This window comes from Aulonocara stuartgranti (assembly GCF_965226115.1).
Source record: "Aulonocara stuartgranti genome assembly, chromosome: 19".
Classification (NCBI taxonomy): domain Eukaryota; kingdom Metazoa; phylum Chordata; class Actinopteri; order Cichliformes; family Cichlidae; genus Aulonocara; species Aulonocara stuartgranti.
The window spans coordinates 18,425,611-18,449,198 of record NC_138955.1 but is presented as its reverse complement, the minus strand read 5'-3'; the positions used below and the strand labels follow the sequence as shown (position 1 = coordinate 18,449,198).

General features: G+C 38.8%; 2 protein-coding genes across 4 annotated transcripts in view; one reads left to right on the top strand and one right to left on the bottom strand.

Annotated features, from left to right (window-relative positions):
- Nucleotides 1-10,534, bottom strand: part of LOC309695478 (calpain-9-like) — a 21,158-nt gene extending 10,624 nt beyond the window's left edge. Inside the window, exons 1-11 of the mRNA XM_082516168.1 lie at nucleotides 10,501-10,534; nucleotides 7,347-7,477; nucleotides 5,521-5,788; nucleotides 5,016-5,085; nucleotides 4,816-4,934; nucleotides 4,204-4,337; nucleotides 3,948-4,122; nucleotides 3,168-3,242; nucleotides 3,003-3,088; nucleotides 2,713-2,787; nucleotides 2,426-2,586 (exon numbers count right to left, since the gene is read on the bottom strand). Of these exons, the coding sequence (XP_082372294.1) occupies nucleotides 2,426-2,586; nucleotides 2,713-2,787; nucleotides 3,003-3,088; nucleotides 3,168-3,242; nucleotides 3,948-4,122; nucleotides 4,204-4,337; nucleotides 4,816-4,934; nucleotides 5,016-5,085; nucleotides 5,521-5,772 (1,147 nt within the window). The 5' untranslated portion in view covers nucleotides 5,773-5,788; nucleotides 7,347-7,477; nucleotides 10,501-10,534. The remainder of the gene's footprint in view (nucleotides 1-2,425; nucleotides 2,587-2,712; nucleotides 2,788-3,002; nucleotides 3,089-3,167; nucleotides 3,243-3,947; nucleotides 4,123-4,203; nucleotides 4,338-4,815; nucleotides 4,935-5,015; nucleotides 5,086-5,520; nucleotides 5,789-7,346; nucleotides 7,478-10,500) is intronic.
- LOC309695470 (calpain-1 catalytic subunit-like) lies at nucleotides 10,247-23,588 on the top strand. 3 transcript variants are annotated; one of them, XM_082516156.1, is made up of 22 exons: nucleotides 10,247-10,267; nucleotides 10,598-10,852; nucleotides 11,406-11,475; nucleotides 11,591-11,709; nucleotides 11,920-12,053; nucleotides 12,147-12,321; nucleotides 13,747-13,821; nucleotides 14,056-14,141; nucleotides 15,092-15,166; nucleotides 15,620-15,780; nucleotides 16,436-16,602; nucleotides 16,816-16,827; nucleotides 16,931-17,139; nucleotides 18,911-18,950; nucleotides 19,190-19,258; nucleotides 19,399-19,456; nucleotides 19,554-19,615; nucleotides 19,807-19,875; nucleotides 21,793-21,871; nucleotides 22,562-22,678; nucleotides 22,930-22,982; nucleotides 23,081-23,588. In XM_082516156.1, exons 2-22 carry the CDS (start codon nucleotides 10,616-10,618, stop codon nucleotides 23,105-23,107), a joined length of 2,094 nt encoding a protein of 697 aa, XP_082372282.1. In that variant the 5' UTR covers nucleotides 10,247-10,267; nucleotides 10,598-10,615; the 3' UTR covers nucleotides 23,108-23,588. The 3 variants fall into 3 exon arrangements, with proteins under 3 accessions (XP_082372282.1, XP_082372280.1, XP_082372281.1); XM_082516154.1 differs by having other exon boundaries at nucleotides 10,253-10,327; XM_082516155.1 differs by lacking the exon at nucleotides 10,247-10,267 and adding an exon at nucleotides 10,313-10,337.

The following is a 23,588-nucleotide window of genomic DNA, read 5'->3' as shown; positions in this document are numbered from 1 at the left end:
TTAGTTTAACATAACAGAGTTATGTTAAACTAAAAAAAAAATAAGCAATGACCTTAATACTAACTACACTAACTAAAGAACTTGTTGCCCTATTGGACCCATTGTTAATTTTAGGGTCCGCATCAAGACTAAAAGAATAATCTTATTTAATAATTGCTGAAATAAATTCCTACATAGCACCTATGACCTTCAGGACTCTTTTATCTCTTTTAATTGTCTATTTCATCAAATATAATAAGATGGATAAAGAAACCGAGGTTCATAAAAATCTTAAATGTGAATCTGTTAAATATTAAAATCACACAAACACTACATGTATGTGTTCGTGCTTTACCAATTTGTGCTTATTTCGGTACATTCTTTCTAGTATACACTCTCGGTCAAAAGTTTTAGAACATCCCAATTTTCCCAATTATTTATTGCAATTCAAGTCATTCAAGTCCAGTGAATAGCTTGAAATGGTACAAAGGTAAGTGAACTACCGGAGGTAAAAAAGATAAATAAATAAGATTTTTTTTTAAATGGCGTGGTTACCCAAATTAATGTACATTTTTGGAATTATACACAAAGGCCTTTTTCATGGAACACAAAATGGGTTAGCAATTAAAAGCTGTGCTGGGACAATGGAGGTTGATCAAGCTTTGAAAACTTCAATTACTGATTCCTACATGGGTTCCAACTTTTCTGGATTCCTTCCAACCCCCTCTGTCTGCATAAAAGCAGTATAAAACACACTGTGGTACCATACCCTTGTGATCAGTTGAACAGTACTGTACTGCAGAAAGCACTGCGTTGCTACAAAAATGGCCAGAAAAATGCAATTAACAATGGAAGCGAGACAGACCATCATAACGCTTAAAAATGTATCCTGAAAAATTGATTCTGTTCATCTGGACGAAGCGTTTTCAGTCGGAGAAACATTTCATGACAGTGAGTACTGTTTTCTTCCCCATCAAAAGGCACTCAGAAACTGGAGCAAACTCTGACAGGAAGAGGTCTGGCAGACCCAAAGCCACAAATGGTAAATGGCCTGCATTTGTATAGCGCTTTTCTAGTCCATAGGACCCCAAAGCGCTTTACACTACATTCAGTCATTCACCCATTCACACACTGGCGATAGCAAGCTACATTGTAGCCACAGCTGCCCTGGGGCACACTGACAGAGGCAAGGCTGCCGGACACAGGCGCCACCGGGCCCTCTGACCACCACCAGTAGGCAAACATGGTTAGTATCTTGCCCAAGGATATTTGGCATGCAGCCAGGATGCAGCCTGGGATCGAACCACCGACCTTCTGATTAGTGGCTGACCTGCTCTGCCACCTGAGCTACAGCCACCTCAAATAACTCAGAGGACACGTTTCTGAGAAACTACGTGGCTCACAGGACAACAGCTTCAAGCACAGTTTAATAGTGGTCATAGTAAGCAAGTCTCAGTTTCAACTGTGAAGAGAAGACTTCGAGCTGCAGGTTTGACAGGACAATGCTAAGACATCAGAATAAGACAAAGAGGCTTGCCTGGGCCATGAAACATCGCCACTGGACTACTGAAGACTGGAAGAAGGTATTGTGGACTGATGAATCAAAATTTGAACTCTTCGGTTCACCATGCAGGATCTTTGTACTCAAGTAGGGGAAGAATGGTTCCACAGTGTGTGGCATCAACTGTCAAACATGGAAGAGGAAGTGTGATGGTCTCAGGCTGTTTTGCTGGATCCAGGGTGGGTGACTTGTACATAGTGAGAGGCACCCTAAACCAAAACAGCTACCAAAGCAATCTGCAGCGCCATGCAATACCCTCTAGTATGCACCTAGTTGTTCAGGTGTTCATCCTACAGCAAGATAATGAACCAAAACATAAATCCAAGCTATGCCACAACTACCTCAGGAAAAAAAGAACAAGATAAGCTTGAAAACATGGAGTGTCCAGCACAGTCTCCAGAATTAAATCCCATCGAGCTGGTTTGGGATGAACTGGACAGAAGAGTGAAAGCAAAGCAACCTACAAGTGCCACACATTTATGGGAACTTCTGCAACAGATATGGGAAGAACTTTCAGAATAATATTTGATTTCTATTGTAGAACGAATGACACAGGTGTGTCCAGCAGTTCTATGGTAAATGGTTATTGGACTGATTCTTATATAGAGCTTTTCTCTCCTGGAGCACTCAAAGCGCTTTGTATCTGCCAACGGTGGCTACTTTGAAGAGTCAAAGTTGATAGTACATTTTGGTCTCTAAATTGATTCCATGATTTATTTTTTTAACTCCAACTGCTTATTTGTACAATGTTTTCATTTCAGAGTGCAATGAGACAGTAAAATGCATAATTTTCACAAAAAATAAATAAAATTGGGGTGTTCTAAAACTTTCAACTGATACTGTATGTATTTAATGTTTCAACGCATTTGCAATGAGATTTAATACCTCTGTAATTAAGGCAACCTCCAGCAGTGGTTCCTGCAACCCATCGGCCCTCATACACAGAGGTCGTCCACTGACTAGAGTCACTTTCATTAAAGAAGTCAGGAGACAGCCCGCAGATGTCAATATCTGCGTAGAACTTACAGAAATCTTCAAAGGTCATCCTGTAAAAATCAGATGAATTTTGAGATTACTTGTTTTACATCTGGATGGGCTGTTAGGGTACAATGCAAAAAGTGTTTGTATTTTGTGTTTGGTTTTTTGTTTTTTAATTTCACAAGTTTTCTTACCAAAACTCTCCATCATCAGCCACTGAAAGGCACATTTCACGGTCTTCAGGACTCACAGTTTGCCACAGAGGAGACCTCAAAGAAAATTTGTCATTTTATTTAGACAAAGAGACAGCTTTTCAAAATTCTTTTGAATATTCAAAGGGAGTTCAGAAAAGCTCTCCTGCATGTGTCCACAGCCATACTTGAAATATAATCTTTACACTAGATAGAAGGCTACCACATAGGTTTTGACATTGATTTGCTTTCCATCTTTTAAGTTGAGAGCCATGAGTGTGAGTCTGACTTACCGATCACTCCAGTCTCCTTTCCACTCTCCTGTACCCCAGGGATTCCACAAACGCACAAGGTATACGATTTTTCCTCGACTCATCATCTGACCGCAAACCACCATTTTTTTTTGTTAATTTTAAGTATCATTTGATTTTTTTTCTATTTCCAGTACAAATCTTTACCTCTTTGATACCTGTCACAGTGTATGCATGGCCTGCAACCAGTCCATTTGGTAATATTTCGTTACCAGATGTCTCCTACAAGACAAAAGCATTTGCCACTAGTAAAGTAGAATATTATACATTAAGAACATCAACTTCTATTGATGATGATGAAGCCAATAAATCATTTTACGTGTGCAAGTGACTGTGAAATTGTTTGCTTGTGGCTAAATTCGACACTACTTTGCTCAGATGTTTTTCAAAATGTTATTTCCTTGCAGAGTTAAATATATACTAAATGTCAGACTGGCATGAGTACGCACAATAACTGAACAAAAGCAGCTTTGGTGTCTTAAAACAGGACCCATTCATTTATATCAAACTGGCTCATGTAAGCAAAGGTTTTCCAGCATTTGAGTCTTGATTCTCTGTCTATAGCACACACAGAGCCATCCCTGCCTTGCCAATGAACTTTATCCTTGGGTAATGTCAAGACCATGTTATAAGTGTTACAAACAGTCGTTTTATAGTGGCATTTATAAAGTGACTGTAATAAAAGCTTATAACCATGACTAAGGTCTTTTTAGCTGCTTTGGCAGATGTTTAAACCTCTGTCTCTAGGTAGATTCTGACAAAATGATACCAAAACTGCGCCGGATACAGTTATAAAACTTTATAGGTGTTTAGTGAGATCAAAATGAAAGTATAAAAACAAGTCCTGTATGAGTGAGTATAGGGCAGCAGAAGTATCAGGGACATTAAGCCAATGCTGGTGCTTCTGTGTGGTGTAGTTCTACTTACCCTGGGAGGTGTACCACAGCCCATCAGTGTGTTTGATTTGCCAGCTCTGCAGATCAGCCCCCACAGGCTTGGACTCGGTTGTGACAGCTCGATGTTAATGTGAACGCCACCGGTGAAGTCCATCATAGCCTCTGAAGGAGTTCCAGCAATCATGTCGGAGTAGGAACCACAAACCCTGACAGGATAATACAGTTTTTTAATATTTAGAGAAATCACACCTTCAACTCTCATTATGTCTAAGATTAAGATTGCATACTTAGCATAGGCTTTCTCCAGGAGAGCAGGCCAGAATTCATTTTGGTTTTTGGAATGAACAAAGATTAGTCTGCCATTGATTGTTGGTAGTTTGTCATCAATGACCACATCCTCCCACTGCCCAAATCTCCAGAACTGGGGGGAAAAAAGAATCTAGCATGTCACTCTTGATTTATTATTTAAAAAAAAAAAAAAAGTCTTGTAGCGTGTTGGCGCTCGACCTCGGTCTGTAAAAGTGATGATAGATGAAAAGATGATTCGGGCCAGGAATTTTGTTCCCTTTCAGGCCAATCTGATATTTAGGAAAATGCATATCCAGCAATTTATTTCCTCTCCTGTGACCCTAAAAGTTGCAGGATTCTGCATTTACGTTACACACAGTTTAGTTTCAACATGAAAATGTGTTAAAATAAAATATAAGCAGTAAAAAAAAATTTAAACCCATAGCACATGCTTTTTAGCTAGTTTATTCTGCTGTGGTTAAAATACAAACAAAAAGGAACATCTCAAAAATAAATAAATAAATCACTAAGTATTTTTGACAGGTGTGTTTTTATTGAACACAAGTAGTGATCAATAAAAATATTTTGTGTTGTTACATGTTGGTGTTTACCCTGAAGTGAAAAATCCCACAGTAGTTCTCATCAAATCGTTGTTCAAGCGGGACAACTTCTGCGAAAATGGATTTCTGGAACGTCAGCGCTCCGATTGACGCAAGAAACCAGCAGTTTCCTGTTCAAAAATATTCTCAGGGTTACCACAGGAAATCAGGTGAGGAGAACAATAAATATATTCATGAAGACATTTCCCTACCTAGTTTCCCTTGACCAAAATCAAACCTGGAGACTCCGTCAAGTACTAAGACTGGAAAACGAACAATTTCCTGAAAAAGGGAGAGTGCTGATCAGGAAGTAAAGTTCTGGAAGTGTTAAAGGAAAGGATGCACATTTCTTTTAGTGTATCCTTCACAAAAATGTGCATTTATTCATCCACACTGAAATAATCTTTCAATTATCTTAAGAGTCACAATAGCATGTTGAAGACTGTTGTTTCGTTGAACCAAACAAAAAAGCATACCTGAAATCTGTTTTTGGAAAGTATAAGAGAAGGTATTACTTGTACTTAAAGCTGCAGTGTATCAAATATCTGTGTCGAGCTCTGACAAACTAAACCAGAAACCTGACTGTGCTGTTTTTGAACCGTAGAATAAGAAATTCTTCGTGTAGTGAGACTCAATCTAAATGCAGTGAAAGTACTAAAACTGAATTGCTCTTTTTATAATCAGCTGAGCAGTTTAGCTTTACAAAATTACACTCACTGCTGGTCGCCGCCACTCCACACAGGCCAGTTCAGAAGGGCTCAGTATGCCATGGCGTAGTATCTCTTGACCAATGGACCTTCTGTCAGGTAGAAATGTCTCATCAATGAAGCTTACTCCTCTTGTGAGGCAGTACTGTTTCAACTGCTCGTAGTCTTGGCCCAAGAACTTCTGGGGCTTGGTGAATTTTCCGAAACCGTCCTTCTTGTAGCGGGCCTCTATGATGTTCAAGCATACACCGGGAGGAGGCATCACTGCAGTTTTTGAACTGTTTACAAGAATTTTGCATTAAAAATCCAGAAAATATAAGAGATTAAAGAACGCAGCACTACCTATTTAGGTTGGGTATAGATCAAGGGTGTGGGAATGGCATTTCAAAATGGGAAGTCATGACACAAATGATACATATTTTAAATAAATATAATGAGCTACAGTATGATGGAAAAAGATAATTCCATTATGGTGCATAAAATCATATTTGCAGCTCGCTGAAAAAGAGCAAAAATGAGTTCAAACTTTAGATAGTTCATGTGAAATTATTGCAAATTGCGGTTCGCCCAACTATTATGAAACATAGTTTACAACAAGATTATTATTAACATTATAATACTAATAATAATTAGGCATTTTTGAGAACTTTTTTGTCAGGAAAACAAGGTTAAAGGCTTTTATATTAATTATTATGTTATATTGTTCCAAACATTAAAAATATATGTAAAATGTAAAGGTTTTCATTATGTTGGACCTTATTTGCACCCTGAATGGAAAAATGTAAAAGTATACCTTTAACATTCATTCTTTTTCAGGGGCTTCTCTTTTGTTAGTGTCTAAAAATGTAAACAAATTCTGCTATGGGGAGGGATAGCTCAGTAGGTAGAGTGGTGGCCCCATGATCGCAAGGTCGGGGGTTCGATTCCCCTGAACAGCTACCCTGAGGTACCCCTGAGCAAGGTACCGTCCCTACACACTGCTCCCCGGGCGCCCAATGGCTGCCCACTGCTTCACTGAGTGAATGGGTTAAATGCAGAGAGCGATTTTCCCCACGGGGACCAATAAAGTACACTTTCTTCTTCTATAAACACTTTTTTTATGATAGTCTTAAAAATATAATATCTTCATGCATAAACAATACCTTGTAAGGTCAACTGTGTTAGGATGCCTGGGTCGTTGACCCAGGGTTTTTGAGTTTATTATATTATTTATACTTTCTAGTCTATGGTTTCTTTGAGTTCTGTCTTATGGTTTATGTCTCTGTCTTCTTTAGTTGCTCTGTCTTTCTATCACCTGTATCCCCTTGTCTAGTTCGCGTCTCTGTGTATCCTTAGTTCCTATATCCCCGTGTTCAGTCAGTGTTTGTGTCTGCCCTGGTCCCACATCTCTGTTCCCTCTGTAGTGCCTGCATGTGAGTCTGTGTTATGTGTTTCCTGTTTTACTTTGAAGGTCTCTGTCTTATCTCAGTGTGTTCATTCCCTGATTGCTCCTTCTGTGTATTTAAGCCCTGTGTTTCTCTGTGTCCGTGTCGCAATCTACCGTTTACCTTGCTGTGTGTTCTGTCATTCCTCCAGTTTAAGTTTATTTTGAGTTTTTCCAGTTATGTTATATTTTGAGTATCACATTAAAGCCATTTTGAGTTCACGACTGTCTCCAGAGTCTGCACCTTGGGTCCTATCCCTGTCCGCACACAGCTGCCACCTAACAAACTGCACCAGTAATAACATTTGAACTTACAAAGCCCATAGTTTGCATTCACAGCAGCAGGAAGGACCACACTGATACAAATGCAAATTAAGGATCATCTGGTTTAAAGTTTTAAAAGCAGGTCTTACCTCACTTACTCAAAAGTGAAAAGCTGTGCAGAAAAAGGTGTAGTTGCGTCGCGGTGAACCGGTGGGTGAGAACCAAGTAGCTTCGACTCTGCATTTAAGCACCTGAGGCTGTGCACGCCGTCCTTATGTTTCTAACACAGATATGAAAATCACCTTTGAACAAACCACGCCTGTGCTGACCTGTAGCTCATAATAATCTACTTCCTGCAAGCTACTGTATGACCAACAGAGAGAGGGCCTAGAGAGAGTTTCACTTCATTCAAGTGACCCTCCACTAGCCCATATTTATGTGTATCACAGTCTTATACGTTTATGTGTTTATGGTATCCACTTTCATGTTTAGAGAACAGCAGTTGCTGTTAATGGTTAGCCTGTCAGCAGTAAAATTGAAAGTACTCACTGCTTGCAGTAGAGTAGAATAGAATAGAGTGCCTTTATTGTCACTAGACAGATGTACAATGAGATACAGAGCATCTCCTGCTCACTATGGCTGTGCTTCTTGTTGGCTTCCAGTATTTGCAGTCCTCACAGTATGACTGAAATCTGTTTTTTTTTTTTATATCTTTGTGTGAACCTCAAAAGTTCTATAGTTGATAAATAACTGTTGCCATAAAAAAAAAATCAACATTAGTCACCATTTTGAGATGATCTCAGCAGACTCAGTGACGTGCTGAACACATTTAAGAAATCATTCTTTGTTTCTTAAAACAAAGCCCATATATTATATTTGTGTGACAGCCATCCTAAACCAAATTTGTGCCCACACACCTGTCAGACAAAGAGCCACTTTACCCCGTCTGACCCAATTTACTTAGTTAATTACCTTTAAGCAAACATACAAAGAAAACCCCTAATAAGACCTGTTACTGGGAGTCACATGGTCAGTAAACTGTCAGCGTATGTGTCGCTTTAGAACAAACATCCTATGAAATATAGACGTTTGAAGCAAAGTGTCCTGCCCTAAACAGCAGCATGAAATTTATAAATTGAGCACATGGCTTGGACGTATCCCAGGCTAATGTAAGGTGTGTGCCAACTACCATGACACACCTGCCACCATTAGCGTTAGACTTAATGATTATTCACTGTGTAAACAATAGCAGGCACACAGTTGCTTTCTGGTGCTGCTAAGCCTTGTTTAGTTAATAGGTCAAATTTAACAACTGAACTGACATTACACTGGCAAGTCAAGCTGAACTCTCTGTGACTGAAGATACTAAAGGAACCAATATTGTATTTATAGTTAACCTTTTTTCAAAAAGAAAGTGAAAAAATATGGTTAAAAATAGTTTCTTGAGTCCAGAAGGGCAGCGTCAGCCTACTTTAATGAGCAAAGTTGATTCAAAGGGTAATGAAAGGAATAAAATATTATATAGGCTGAGATACAGCTACTATTGGTCTGTGTATTATCTGTCAATCCATTCACAATTTAATTCAAGTCATAACTGAATGTTTGTGGTATAGAATAAGAAGTATTTACTAACTCATATTGAATATTATCACCCGTTAATGTTAATTATGTTAATTATGTGTTATAATTTATTTTAATGTGAGATGGGTACATTTGCGTGCTACCATCTGCACGGTAGCATGCAAAGAACAACTATAATCTCCCATATTTTAAAACATGTTTAAAAATGTCATCTTTGGACTTTAATACAGGGAATCTGTTACCTGTCTGTCATGAGAGCTCCACCCTGAAACTACACCTTAAAAACACAAAGGCAGATGCACAACAGACGACATCTGCTTTCTACATTTTGACTCTCAAAAAAACAGTCAAATTACTTTGTTTAGACAACGTTTTAAGGTGATTTGAATGTGCTAGTCATCTTTTTTCATAAAGACTATGTGAAAAGTGGATTTATATTTGAATCATTCAAAACAAAAGCAACCATGAACTCACAAAAACTCAAACCCTGGATTCAAAACCGAGCTATTTTCCCATCTTTGCCGTATTAGGTTTTGCATTTATCATTAATCATTCTTGGACAACAACAACAACAACAACAATCTTTATTTATAGAGCACATTTAAAAGCCAAGGGCATGCCAAAGTGCTTTACATAAAAGAATAAAACAATAAAACAATTAACACTATAACATCAGAGTCATATAAGTGTGGAATTATGTTCACAGGTAAAAACCACTAATAAGAGTAAACTATAGCACATAGCTATAGCAAAGTAAAGCTGTACCATCAAACACAGTGATAGAGAACATAGACAACGCAAGACAAACAGAAAAATTAATAGAATAACTCACTGCAAACAAGGCCAGGATTTAACTGGTAGAAAAAGCAAGTTCAAACAGATATGTTTTAAGCCGTGATTTAAAAGATTGAATAGAATCAGACGCCCGGATGCCAATCGGGTGATTGTTCCACAGCTCAGGTGCAGCTAGAGCAAACGCTCGATCACCTCTAGACTTCAAACGAGATCTGGGCTGAACCAACAATAACTGTGAGGATGATTTTAAAGCCCTCGCAGGAGCATATGAGTTTAAGAGTTCCTTAAGATAGCTTGGTCCTGTGTTATTAGTAATTTTAAAAGTAAGCAACAGAATTTTAAATTGAATACGAAATTTCACAGGCAACCAGTGCAGATCAGCAAGGACGGGAGTGATGTGAGCAAACTTCTTAGTTTTAGTTAGAATGCGTGCAGCGGCATTCTGGACTGTCTGTAATCTATGTAGAAGGGTAGAGTGGAGACCAAAATAAAGTGAATTACAATATTCATGCTTTGTGACTTGATACTTGCATATTTGCAGAGTTGACTGACTTGGAAGCTTTTAATCATGTAAATGTCTGCATTTCTTCTATTCTTCTCTCCGTTCGTGAACAACAGACAGCTGTACCAGTAAAAAAAACAGATCAGGGAGGGCTTATCACGTGCTGACAGAAGCAGCCTCGGGCATTTACAGGTATGATAAAAACAGCAGAGTTTCTCTCCACCCACAGTCACTGCTGTCTAGCTTTTTGAGGTAAGGCAAGGTACTGTACTCGTACTGTAAACATTCTTAAGCAGCTTGGTTTACACTTTTTTTTTTACCTCTTTTTGTAACAGTTATGTGGTGTTGGTATTGTTACATTATTAACGCTGAAAAATACTTTACAGTCTTATGTAAAAGACTCTTGTGTAAAGGAGTACACCTACTTAGTGATGTCCTTTGGGCACGTCGAAGAAGAAAAACGAGTTTGTGTAATGAGAATTAAAGCTAATCTTTACACTTCTTAATGTTTGTTTTCAACAGCTTTCAAACCCTGCAGCTATGCCTCCTCCAGGTGTGTGCATGAACATCATCAGTGCACGCCACATGAAAAATGGCTACGGGACTGTCACCAACCCCGAGAGGTTCCTAAACCAAGACTTCCACCAGCTGAAACAGTACTGTCTCATCCAACATCTAAGGTACATCGATGAGATGTTTCCCCCTGACAGAAATTCAATCGGCAATGGGATACTGACGCCTTCTGACCTTGACCGAGTGGTGTGGCTGAGACCAGGGGTGAGTGTTGCATTGGCTGAAAACCCCAAATGCAAGTACATATAATCATGAAAGCTGTTTGAGGAGAGGGTGTGGTCTGTGGCTCTGCTGCAGAGGAGTGGTGGGGCATTGGGTTTGGTGGGCAGTGCCAGTGTAACTGATCACACCAATCGGTCCAGCTCTGCAGCTCCTCTGCAGTGGAGCCGAAGGCCATACCCCCACCACGCCGATGCTCTAACAATCTACAAATCTAGATAGTTAAGGCTCTTCATGAAGCATAGAAATCTGCTAATTCATTTGTACGTTGGGTTATTGGAACCTTTGTTTCATGGTGTGCCTGAATGCTTTACCAACCACAAACGAGGATGCACATTTTAGCTGCATGAAGTATTTCTTCAAGGGAAACAAAGACAAAACTGTATGAAACACCAACTGTTAATTTGCCAAATGATTGTTAATGTTTCTTTAACTTCTATAACTTTTGTTGCAGTAAGCCCAATAATAATAATGATGATAATAATAAAGAAACAATAACAATAATCCATAAAGATAAGAGTTTGTTTTGTTATTTCAGAAAATTGTTCCAAATCCATCGTTTGTTGCTGACGGGGTGTCCAGGTTCGACTTTGGTCAAGGTTGGGTTAGTAAGTATACTTATTCTTTCACTTCTTTGTGTCAATCTAACCATAATCAGCACAATTACTACTGCGATATCTGCACAGTAAATCATTCTGACAACTCAACTACATATTTTTACAGAAAACTGCTGGTTTATTGCCTCTATTGGAGCTCTGACATTTCAGAATCACATCCTTGGACAAGTTGTTCCACTTGAGCAAAACTTTCACGAGGATTACTGTGGACTGTTCCACTTCAGGGTATATACAGTACCATAATATCATTCATACCATTGAAAAGTCAGTGGTAAAATGTTGTCTGTACATTTTAAAGTTGTTTAAGAATTACTTGAAATATTACGAGTCTTTTGTTTTGATATTCTGCCATTGCCAAAGATAAATATCTAAAAGCAGGTTGCATTAAACAATGCATAAAACCTTTTCGCTTTCTCTTCTCTCTCAACTGCTTAGTTCTGGAGATTTGGAAAATGGGTGGATGTCATCATTGATGACAAACTACCAACAATTGATGGCAGACTCATTTTTGTCCACTCCAGAGATCCAACTGAATTTTGGCCAGCTTTGCTGGAAAAAGCCTATGCAAAGTATGTAAAAACCCTGTGTTATTTCTCAGTTTACAGTGCTCTTTGTGGGAGTTATTTGTCAGTAAAAATAACAATATATCCACTTTTTTTCAGGGTGTGTGGTTCCTACACAGATATGAATGCTGGAACTCCTGCCGAGGCATTGGTAGACTTCACTGGTGGGGTCCACATTTATATTGATCTGTCAAAGCCCCCTCCAGACCTGTGGGAAATGATGTGTCGAGCTGGTCAATCCAAGTCACTGATGGGTTGTGGGACACCACAGGGTGTAAGCATTGATTTACACCACATAAAGCAACATGCTGCCTTGTAATCTTTGTTTTGAAAACAGTCAGGGGTGTCTGTCTTACTGAAAGATCGGGTGATAAAAAATAACCTTCAGAATAATAGCTCTTAGCTCAGAGTTATCTTCTCCCAGCAGAAAAATAAAAACACTGTGTTGGGATTGTTCCATTTTGAGAAAGTGGTTTGATAACTCCCCCATTCACAGCGGCTGGAAATCTACCTGTCACATTAAAGTAAACAGCACCGCCCTGTTTCCCTGAAGTTAAGCGCAATACCTAGAAAGCAGTACAGTTTAATAGAATGAAGAAAATCCCGTACATGTTAATGCAAGAGTGAACCACTCTCAGAGCCATAGTATGTTGTGAAAAGAAAACACTGGTAAATGTTTTTGACGATCATGTTTTTAGAGATATTTTTTATCAGAATTCAAATTAAAGTATAATCAGTGTTTTGCATGTATTATCTTTCTAAATACCTTAAATTACAGCAGAACAGTACCAATACTTTGTGGGTTGCATTTCTGTTTGTATGAAAGAATCTTCACCTTTTTCATCATGTAGTTTATTTTAATTAATTAATGACCCATAAGTGGCTCCACAGGATCTTGTTTGGCCCCTCAAACAGTAACTACACGGATAAGTCTTTTCAGACAGAGAGAGCTACTGATACATTAGACTCTGAAATACTTGTCCAGATGGTTTACTCTCATGATGAGTGAAAGCACTTAATCCAGCAGAAGCACGTCTCATATGATGTATGATAATCTTGCACCATTTGAACCTTCACAAGAATTTAAGAAGCTGTTTGTTTTCCAAATAATGTTGATATATCCTACTGTATGAGCAAATACATGGGGCAACCGTGGCTCAGGGGGTTGGGAAGCGTATCTGTAACCGGAAGGTTGCCGGTTCGATCCCCGGGCTCTCTGTCCTGGTCGTTGTGTCCTTGGGCAAGACACTTTTTACCCTACCGCCTACTGGTGTTGGCCAGAGGGGGATGGCGCGATATGGCAGCCTTGCTTCTGTCAGTCTGAACAAGCTACAACCGTAGCTTGCCTCCACCAGTGTGTGAATGCGAGAGTGAATGAATAGTGGCATTGTAAAGCGCTTTGGGTGCCTTGAAAAGCGCTATATAAATCCAATCCATTATTATTAAATGAAATTTAATTTGCTGACACACGAGTAATGCTAACATAAGCAACAATATACTGGTTCTTTACTACTTTGAAAAGCCAAAGTTTGCTAATATGATTTTGTTTTCATTTAAAATTTGCCAATTAGCCAACTCAGCTCGTTCTTGTGTGTTCACTATTTATTACCTGCAAGACTCAAAAGCAAAATGATATTTTTCTTAAGTTGTGCTAATTTAAACTGAACTTGGAATGTTTACATGTGTTAATTCTTTGTAGGAGACAACTGAAAACATTGTACTACCAAATGGGCTGGTCCAAAGCCATGCTTACGCTGTCACAGGTGTTAAACAGGTAAGGTCTGGAATTTGTTTAAAAGATAATACAACATGCAGCAAACTAAAATAGAGTGGTTGTTAACGTTCTATTAGCAAGAGTTGCGTTTTTAAGTTTCTAATGATGTTTACCTCAGCAAACAATTAATTTCATTCATTTTATGGTAATAAAGGTACCGAGCTTGCATTTACTGTAAAGCAGTGTATTTTTTTTATTAAAGAAACTACAAATGTGGTTTCCTTTGGTGTGCAGATGATTAGCCGAGGGCAGATGGTGAACCTGGTGCGTTTGTGGAATCCCTGGGGCCACGGAGAGTGGAATGGAGACTGGAGTGATCGGTTAGAGCATCTTGCACTCACCATTTCTCTGGTTTTGTACCTCAGGAGAAAAAATACTGAGATAATTTAGCAGTGGTGGAATAGCATTATATATATATATATTATGCTCACAGGGAAGTATCAAGAAGTCCTGTGTGTTTTGTTTTAGTAATTTCCTCAGTTATAAACTTAAGGGGCGATCGTGGCTCAAAGAGTTGGCAGTTCGTCTTGTAACTGGAAGGCTGCCGGTTCGAACCCCGGCTCGGATAGTCTCGGTCATTGTGTCCTTGGGCAAGACACTTCACCTACCTACTGGTGATGGCCAGAGGGGCCGATGGTGCGATATGGCAGCCTCGCTTCTGTCAGTCTGCCCCAGGGCAGCTGTGGCTACAACTGTAGTTTGCCTCCACCAGTGAGTGAATGAATAGTGAAATTGTAAAGCGCTTTGAGGGCCCTGTAAAGCGCTATATAAATGCATTATTATAAATACATTTTTAGGCATGCAAGGAAGGGCTGAGGATAGCTGAGGATATGTGGATCAGAGCCATGAGAAGCTTTTGTGTTGGTTTCTTATCAGCGTAATCTCTTAATTATGAACTTCTTATGTAAGTGAAGAAAAAAACCCCACAGATGGCAAGTTTTGACAGGACTTGAAGGTTTTATTCTAGAGTTTCTTATTTTGAAATACTTGATAATTTTAGGTGTGGTTTGTGGTTTGGAGGCATTCTCTAATGGCTCTGTTTGAAACTATTGAAACAAGGTCTGTCTTGCACACGAGGCAGAAGAAAAAGTCTCCTGACAGCTCTGAAAGACTCTTTGTTGACTGCAAAGGTCACTAATTTCCCACACGTCATCCACATGAGTAGAGAGGAGTAGTTGTAGCTTGAATGAGCTTAAATTTGAAAAGTTTAGAATATGACAATATTGTATTCATATGCCTCCTCTTCCTTCTCTGAAAAATTTCCAAAAAGGTCACCTCTGTGGCAAACTGTGAGTCCTCAAGATCGAGATATGTGCCTAGCAGTCTATGATGACGGCGAGTTTTGGTAAGAAAAATCAAAATGTGACAAATGCAACACAGTAATTAGTTACACAATAATAAGTTCTTACCATAATTAAACAAAAGAAGAACAAAAAGATGCTTTCTAACCCTAAGTACTCAAATGTATTTGTGTTATACATCTCTATGCTCAAATGCTTAAAAGTTAAATTAGATTATATAGTTAGTTTCTTTGAACATAGTTTAATAGAATAATAGAATAATAGAATAATATAAATAATAGAATAGCTATTCGAGGGCAAAAGAGTCTATAGAGTTAGAATTTGACTTCCAGTGAAAGCTGCTAAACAAAAGCTGCTACGCTTTTGTGTAGATTCCATTAAATCAACAAATTGTTGCAGAATACATGCTTTTTATATTTCTGTTCATTTTTTGTTATCGTTCATTATCACGAAACTGCCAGAACTCATTATTACCTAAATTTATATCTGTTTTCAAGGATGAGTCTGAAAGACTTCTGTAAGACCTATTCAGAGCTCGACATCTGCTGCATGTGTCCTGACTTCCTGGATGGAAACTCTACCTGTCACTGGAAAACCTCCATTTATGAAGGTCGATGGGTTGCAGGAACCACTGCTGGAGGCTGCATGAAGAACCCTGGTATATTCAAAAGCTCTAATAAGTTAAAGCCTCATTAAATGCCTTAGTTATGGAAATAAATGATCTCTTTGCTACATCCATTTGCACAGCACCACATGCCTTTTAGCAATTCTAAACTAATTGCAACTATCATTTATTTCCTTTGCGCTATAATCAATCTTTGTAGACTACAGTGTGACCAAAATCCTGACCATACAATCTCACTGACTCTGAAAGGGTTCCTTCGAAGACGGGAACAGGTCTGTGACCACCAGCAGTCAGTTATCATCTTCAAAGTGACTTTGATGCTTCAAAATACCAATAAAACATATAAATATGATCAAATGGTAACCAGAGATAAGCACAGGAGTCTGGCAGTGATTGTAGTCAGAGGATAATTTTTTTTGGAGACAGGGTACTTCCTAACATATCATGTGGCCTATCCAATGACCTTGGAGGTGCCAAGGCCAAGGAAGTGCTATTTTTACTCTAGTGTGACTGAGCCATTAAATATAATTGCAATAATTTGGGAACTGTGAAGAGAAAGTGTCGTATTTCTGTGGAGTCAGTCTATCATCTTGTAGCTGCTTGTTAAGGTTTACTTAATAATAATAATAATAATAATAATAATAGATTAATGGAAAACTCCAAAATGATTTCCTTCTTTGCTTTTCAGAGAGCTTCTGGACAAATCCACAGTATCGGGTCAAGATTGATGAATTATCCAGTGAATGTGCTGGGAAACAGGGTGAAGTCAACATGCTGGTGTCTCTCATGCAAAAGCCAGATAAAAGGAATAGACGCCTGGTCCAGAACCTCTACATTGGATTTTCTGTATTTGAGGTAAAGATTAGCCTTTATTGTTTCCATCACACTGGTTAGATTGGTGTACTCTGCACTGCATGTGTAGAAGTCATGTAGTAAACTAATGAAAAGTGGGAGTTTTGTGCCTCATTTACAAAAAACCCTTCAATTCCTAAATCATTAGTTTCCATTTAGCTTTTATAAAGACATAATTCACGTGATCTAATTTTTTTTTCTGTGATTTCCTCTAAGGTGCCTGAAAACGTGAGTATTTTCCCACAGCAAACATTTCATTTCACAATTTTCAAATAACAGGACCGAGACAGAGCGGAAGAGATTAAATATCTGTTTAAAACTGATATTACAGTACATGGCACACAGCGGGAAATTCCCAGCCTCTTTCTTCAGTGCGAGCAAACTTGTTGCCTACACTAAATCCTACATAAATGCCCGTGAGGTGATGGAGTTAATGATGCTGAAGCCTGGTGAATACGTGATTGTGCCATCCACCTTCAGTCCCAATGAGACAGCCTCCTTCATCCTGACCATCGTGTCCAAGGCAGAGACCCACGTGCAGTAAGATACTTGCAATCTTATACACTACACTGGCAAAAGTATTCACTCACCCGTCCAAATAATTTAATCCAGGTGTTCCAATCATTTTCATGGTTATAAAATCAAGTACTTAGGCATGCAGACTCCTTCTACAAACATTTGTGAAAGAATAGGTCATTCCCAGGAGCTCAGTGACTTCCAGCATGGCGATAGGATGACATCTGTGCAACAAGTCGAGTCGTGAAATTTCCTTGCGGGATTATCGTGACATGCTTCCAACTTTGTGGGACCAGTTTGAACATAACCCCTTCCTGTGCCAATAAAACTGCATACCAGTGCACAAAGCAAGGTCCGTAAAGACGTGGATGAGTGAGTTTGGTGTGGAAGAACTTGAGTGGCCTGCACAGAGTCCCGACAGATCACCTTTGGGATGAATTAGAGCAAATACTGAAAAGTGTTTAAACACACATTATTAACACATTTAAATGTATATATATGTTTCTTCAGTTTCAGTTCTCTGATGTGAACTGAAACTAAAGAAGCTGGATGACTGTTGAAACGTCTTCAAGGAAACTTAAAGAAGTCCAGAAGCTTTTCTTTCCAAGCAAGTCTTTTGGCAAAATAGTGTAGTGACAAGTAATGTTCAAAGTTGGGGTAGTAAATGCTAAAAAATAAACATAATCTCAAACAAAGGTATTACTTTTGACAGAAAGGGTGGGGCAGAGGAGGCGCGGGCAACATGACAAGCAATGGTGCCCATCCATATCATACAACCTGTTTTGACTGTGTCTAGTTGTAAAAGTTCTACTATATGTTTATACTGCACTGATTTAAGCAGGTGCCTTTTTTGGAAGGTTTTGATGATGCTCTCAATCATCTGTGGAATTGCCTGGGGAACTTTTGACATCAACTATGCGTCTAAGTGTCGTAAAGAGTATTATTGGCACTATAAAAGATGTTTAGCAAGCAAGTAAAGAAGTGGCATTTTGGAGAGAGAAGAGCAGAAGGATTTTACCAAAAGACTGAGTTTGAGCAGTGCTGTCACTGATTATACGAGTGCAAAGTCTGATAGATGGAGTTCTTATGGCGGAGCTGTTTTGAAAGATTTAAAATCCATCCATTCGCTACCACTTATCCTTTTCAGGGTCGTGGGGGGTGCTGGAGCCAATCCCAGCTGTCATAGGGCGAGAGGCAGGGTACACCCTGGACAGGTCGCCAGTCTGTCGCAGGGCTAACACACAGGGACAGACAACCATTCGCACTCACATTCACACCTATGGGCAATTTAGATTAATCAATTAACCTATCCCCAATAAGTGCATGTCTTTGGTGGGAGGAAGCCAGAGTACCCGGAGAGAACCCACGCAAACACGGGGAGAACATATAAACTCCACACAGAAAGCCCCCGGCCTGATGGTGGAATTGAACTCAGGACCTTCTTGCTGTGCGGCAACAGTGCTAACCACCGTGCCACCATGCTGCGAGATTTAAAATCATTAATTGTTATTTGTTAAAAGTTTGCATTCTTACTATGTGGGTGTGCAAAGCTGGGCAAGTGGGAAGGAATTTTGAATGGGGAATTCTATAAATGTGTGTCATTGGTACACTGACCTGTCAGTCTGTGTGGACCTGTAGTGCTGTGGTGCTCAGGTATCACATGGCTGTATCGTCCTCAGGGTCTATCACAAAGTTGTTGCTCCTGTGATCTCCCGAATGACAATCCTGCACACTACTTTTACTTGCTGGTGAAAAAAAGTTGTACTCATTCCTTTTATCTGTCCTGTGTCCTCAGTGAGAACTCCAGTGGTCATGAATATATGGAATTGGAAGAGGTGAATAAGATGGATCATGTTACATCATCCAGTAGAAATATATACTGTCAAATAATAGTGAAAATAACCCCTTGGTATTTGGTAGAGTTAATTCTGAACAACTGACCCCATACTGACCCCATACTCAGTCAGTTTTTAACCTTGGTTGTTGTTTTTTTTTTTGTTAACATTGATTGAATGACACAGTCTAATCATTAATATAGAGATAAAAACATGCTTAGAGCACCGCTCTTTTGCAGAACACACCAGTGGGAAAGAGTGAGGATGACGAACGTAAAAGGACACTGTTCCGTCAGCATTCTGACAAGGTAAAGGATTGTGTCTTGTAACAATAGTTCCTTTTTTTGGGGGGGGACACATGTCTATTTGCTTTTTTTTTAATGAGTTAGATAATAAGAAACGCTTAAAAGTAACCCAACCATCACATTAAGCTTTGATTACTTTCCAGTATGAAGAAGTGGATGCAGAGCAGCTCAAGAGGCTCCTAAATGGAAAAATACTAAAAGGTTTGCACAGTAAAAGTGAAAGGCTACACAGTTAAAATAATAATCCCATGTAGATGGTGCCGAGTGTCCTAGTATGATTTACTTTTTTCTTTTTTAGGAGACTTGAAATCTGGAGGATTCACAATCGATGCCTGTCGCAGCATGGTAGCTCTGATGGATGTATCCTCGAGTGTCATATTGACTTGGGTGCATTTATATTGGCTTCATTTCAGCTGCTTACTGGAGCAAACCCTTACAATAACTGCACTTACATAAAACATATTAACAGTGTACAAGTCAAAACCTGCCTGCCCTTTTACTCAATAATGCAAAAATGCACAGTTCTGATATCTTAATGGTACCTTAAAAAGACATCTGTGACTGGAAAGCTGAATGATGAGGAATTTGTTCGTCTGTGGAAGAAGGCTGTCACATACCAGGTAAGATAAACATAGTAAATGTCAAAGATGTCATCACAACACAAAGGCAGGGTTACCTGACAGGTAATCAGAGGTGAAAGCAGGATTTAGTTTGAACACAAACTGTCACATTTGCATATAAGAACTCACTGAACAAAGGGAGCGACCTGGGAAACATATGATTTCAGATTTGGTGATGACATCAGGAAGGCTGTAGCACACAAGAAATAATGTTCATCCAGTTGCACATTGAGGTTTATTGCTCTGAAACACAGCAAAACAGCAACTCTGTGTTACTGACGGCTTCCATTACAATAACTGGCCTGCGTTACTTTTGTAAGGTATTATGTGTAATGGCCCTTTAGTAATCAGCCCTTAGTAAACAGAGCAAATGACAGACCAGTGAACAATACACAGCATAAGATGTACTGGCTGGTTTATCAAAACATTTCTTATAACTTTTACTGAAACCAGCTAATTGTTTTCTATCATATTTCTGATGGAACAACACGGTTAAACAGTTTAACACAGGAGACTAACATCACTTAGCGCAGCGGTCCCCAACCCCCGGGCCTCGGACCGGTACCGGGCTGCGAGAGTTGAGGCTCAGGTGTGAAATGTATAGTTTTCAGGGTTTTTATCGGTTTTCAGCGTTATTTTGTTATCGTTTTTATCGTTTACTCAGTTTTCAGGGTTTTTATCGGTTTTCAGCGTTATTTTGTTATCGTTTTTATCGTTTACTCGGTTTTCCTGGGTCTTTTCACGTGTGTTATGAAAAAATTTTCGGTAAAATTTTTTCGGTACCGGTACTAGTTTTATTTTGTTGTATTTATCCGCGACACCTTAAAGGCCGGTCCATGAAAATATTGCCGGGCATAAACCGGTCCGTGGTGCAAAAAAGGTTGGGGACCGCTGACTTAGCGCACAAAGGTTACTAGCGTTAGCCACGGATAACGTGAATCAACTCTCTTCTTTGGTCACATCAAACGCCTTATAAACAAGAATTACACTCCAAACGTGTTACTTTAAATAACTATCAACTTTACATAAATGTATAGAGTTCTCGTATACTGCTCTCACCTGAAACACAGCAAAACAGCAGTTCTGTGTCACTGACAGCTTCCATTACAATAACTGGCCCGCGTTACTTTTGTAAGGGATTATTTTGCCAGTCTCTCATTTGTCTGAGACGCCACTGCCACCTACTGGCGAAACTAAATATCGCCTTAAAACCAAATCAGGTGGGAGCACACGTTAAAAAACTTCAACAAGAATTCTGAGGCTTGTTTTTGATCCTTAAAATACTCAGGATGCCACAATTATCAGGATGTTGACTTTATCTCACCCACACCACCAGACTACTCCTTTTGTAGACTAATCCATTGTGTATATTAGGATTGTCTCAATGTCAGAGTTCATTCAACAGTTGATCATGCTACAAAGAGAAATCACTTTAAGTCCATAACGATGGATGTTCTAATGCATTTACGTGTAGTTATTACACAATTATCTATGAAGTCTTTTAACATGTCAACCATTGATTTTCAAATATCAAATACAGCCCTACACACACACACACACACACATACACACACACACACACACAATGTGAAAATGTGACATAAAAAATAATTAAACAAAGATTATCTTACATTTTCAAGCAAGACTTTATATACAGTCTTCGAGCAAAAGTAACAAAACTTCACAAACTGAAGTGGATTTGTTTCATTTTTAAGCTTGTCTGTAATCTCTCCCTCACTGTTCTGTTTCTCCGTTATTTTATTGGTGGTCAAGCTGACTGCTCATGGAAGGAAAAACTAAAACCAGGAAATGTCCCAGTGCTGCTGAGGGGCAGAAGGTCACTGGTTCTAACCCATGCAAACGTCTTATTATAAATATTCTAACATTATAATCGCTAATTATGTGCTTTTCACACAGGAAATTTTCTCCCGCTGTGATGTTTCGAAAACAGGGACGCTGTCACTAAGCGAGCTGAGAAATGCTATGATAGCCTCAGGTAGACATTTAATTTTAAAACCCATTTTAAGATACTGTTGGAACACAAAACTATCCTGTGATTATTGAGTCTTTCACATTTTCTATGTAAAACAATGGTATAGTTAACATTTTTAGAAAAACAAAATGAACATGAAAACAATGGTCCCTCTAACAATCATTTATTTAAATCTCTCCCTTCATGCAGCTCTGTATCAGGTTTTAGCTCAGTGTTTAGCTGTCTGCTTATTTTTGGTCACTTTCTGTAGTGGTGGCTCGCACACTATGTGGCACCCAGAAGCTGGTAAAGACCAAAAACCAAGCTTAAAGAGTCTAAATAAGTGGGCTATATGACTGGTTACCAACGAATTAAATTGTCATATTAAAGTTTTTTATTTGCAACATGTCTCTGCTTCTTCTATGTGGCCAAAATGATTATTCCTCAGGTTAGTAAAATACCAAAGTAAGGCATTAAAGCAGAGAAAAGATCAGGATCCAGCTTAAATTCTACAATGAAGACAGTAATGGCAATCATACATTCAGTATTAATATGTTCTGAAGGTTATGTAAATAGTATTTTTGTAAAGTATTAGCACTTGCTTTGATATTCTACACAAACCACCTGTCTAGCAGCGTGTCTGTTTGTATCTGGTAGCAACCAGCCCTAATACACACTCCACTGACTTCATCTTATGAACTGTATGTTGGTCAGGAAAGAAGATCAGCGATGAGATGCTGAATTTGATGGCTCTCCGTTACGGCACCTCGTCTGGGCACATTACTCTGGAGAGCTTCATCAGTCTAGTACTCCGCTTTGAATGCATGTATCGTAAGTAAAACTGAAGAAAATTACAGTAGACATATTTTATATTCTTCAAAGGTTAAAAGTTGTCAACTGTGGAACTTGAATTAGATTTGAATATCTGCAATATCTGTCTTTTCTCTTTATTTTCTTTACAATTAGAAATTACTCAGAAATACTCATTACATCACTGACGGGACACCAAAAGGATGAAGTCAGAACAAGTTGTGAAACTTCTACTTTTTCTTAACTATAAGGATTTATGTCTTTCTCCACAGAAATCTTCAACCAGTTGTCTGATGGCAAGGCTATGACTCTTCAGGAAACAGAGGTGACTACACTTCATTTTAAAATAGTTAACGAATCATGTCATGCATGCGCGAGATTTTAAGGTATGAAACATTAATAATCTATGATTTTTTATTGCAGTGGATGTACATTGCAATGTACACTTAACCTGACAGAGGAGATGACCTGCAGGAATGAGAACAAAGAAGAAATAAACAAAAGAGTTTTTCAGCATGAAAAAAAAATCATGATATGCAACCACTGGGTGAAGGTTTACAGTATATGAACAGGGCAGCAGAGTTAGACTACAAATCTGTGAGGAGTAGAAACTTTACAGTACAACAGATAGAACCGTGAGTGTGCAGCATCTGTGATTATTTTACACTGAAATCATTTTTTACAAAAACTAATTCAAAGTTCAAAGGTGGTGGTGCTTTAGAAGCACAAAGTTTGTGTCAAATCTTTATAGCCCATGTACTCCACCTTTGCTAAATGTTTCTGTTACTGAAGTTCTTTTTAAGTGGGTTGCTGCATTTTCTTTTCCACTGCTATGATACCGTAAGAGGGTTTTTTTTTATTGTCTCCCACATTGAAATATGCAAAAAGCTTTTGGATGATGTGAGATTAAATTTGATGTCTCGGGAAAAAA

What these genes read in the sequence shown, in the direction of transcription:
- LOC309695470 (XM_082516156.1), top strand. Translation starts at nt 10,616, where the DNA reads ATGCCTCCTCCAGGTGTGTGCATGAACATCATCAGTGCACGCCACATG. An exon ending in CTGGAAAAAGCCTATGCAAA is followed by an intron (nt 12,054 to 12,146) that starts GTATGTAAAAAC and finishes ACTTTTTTTCAG; the next exon opens with GGTGTGTGGTTCCTACACAG. An exon ending in AATATATGGAATTGGAAGAG is followed by an intron (nt 18,951 to 19,189) that starts GTGAATAAGATG and finishes GCTCTTTTGCAG; the next exon opens with AACACACCAGTGGGAAAGAG.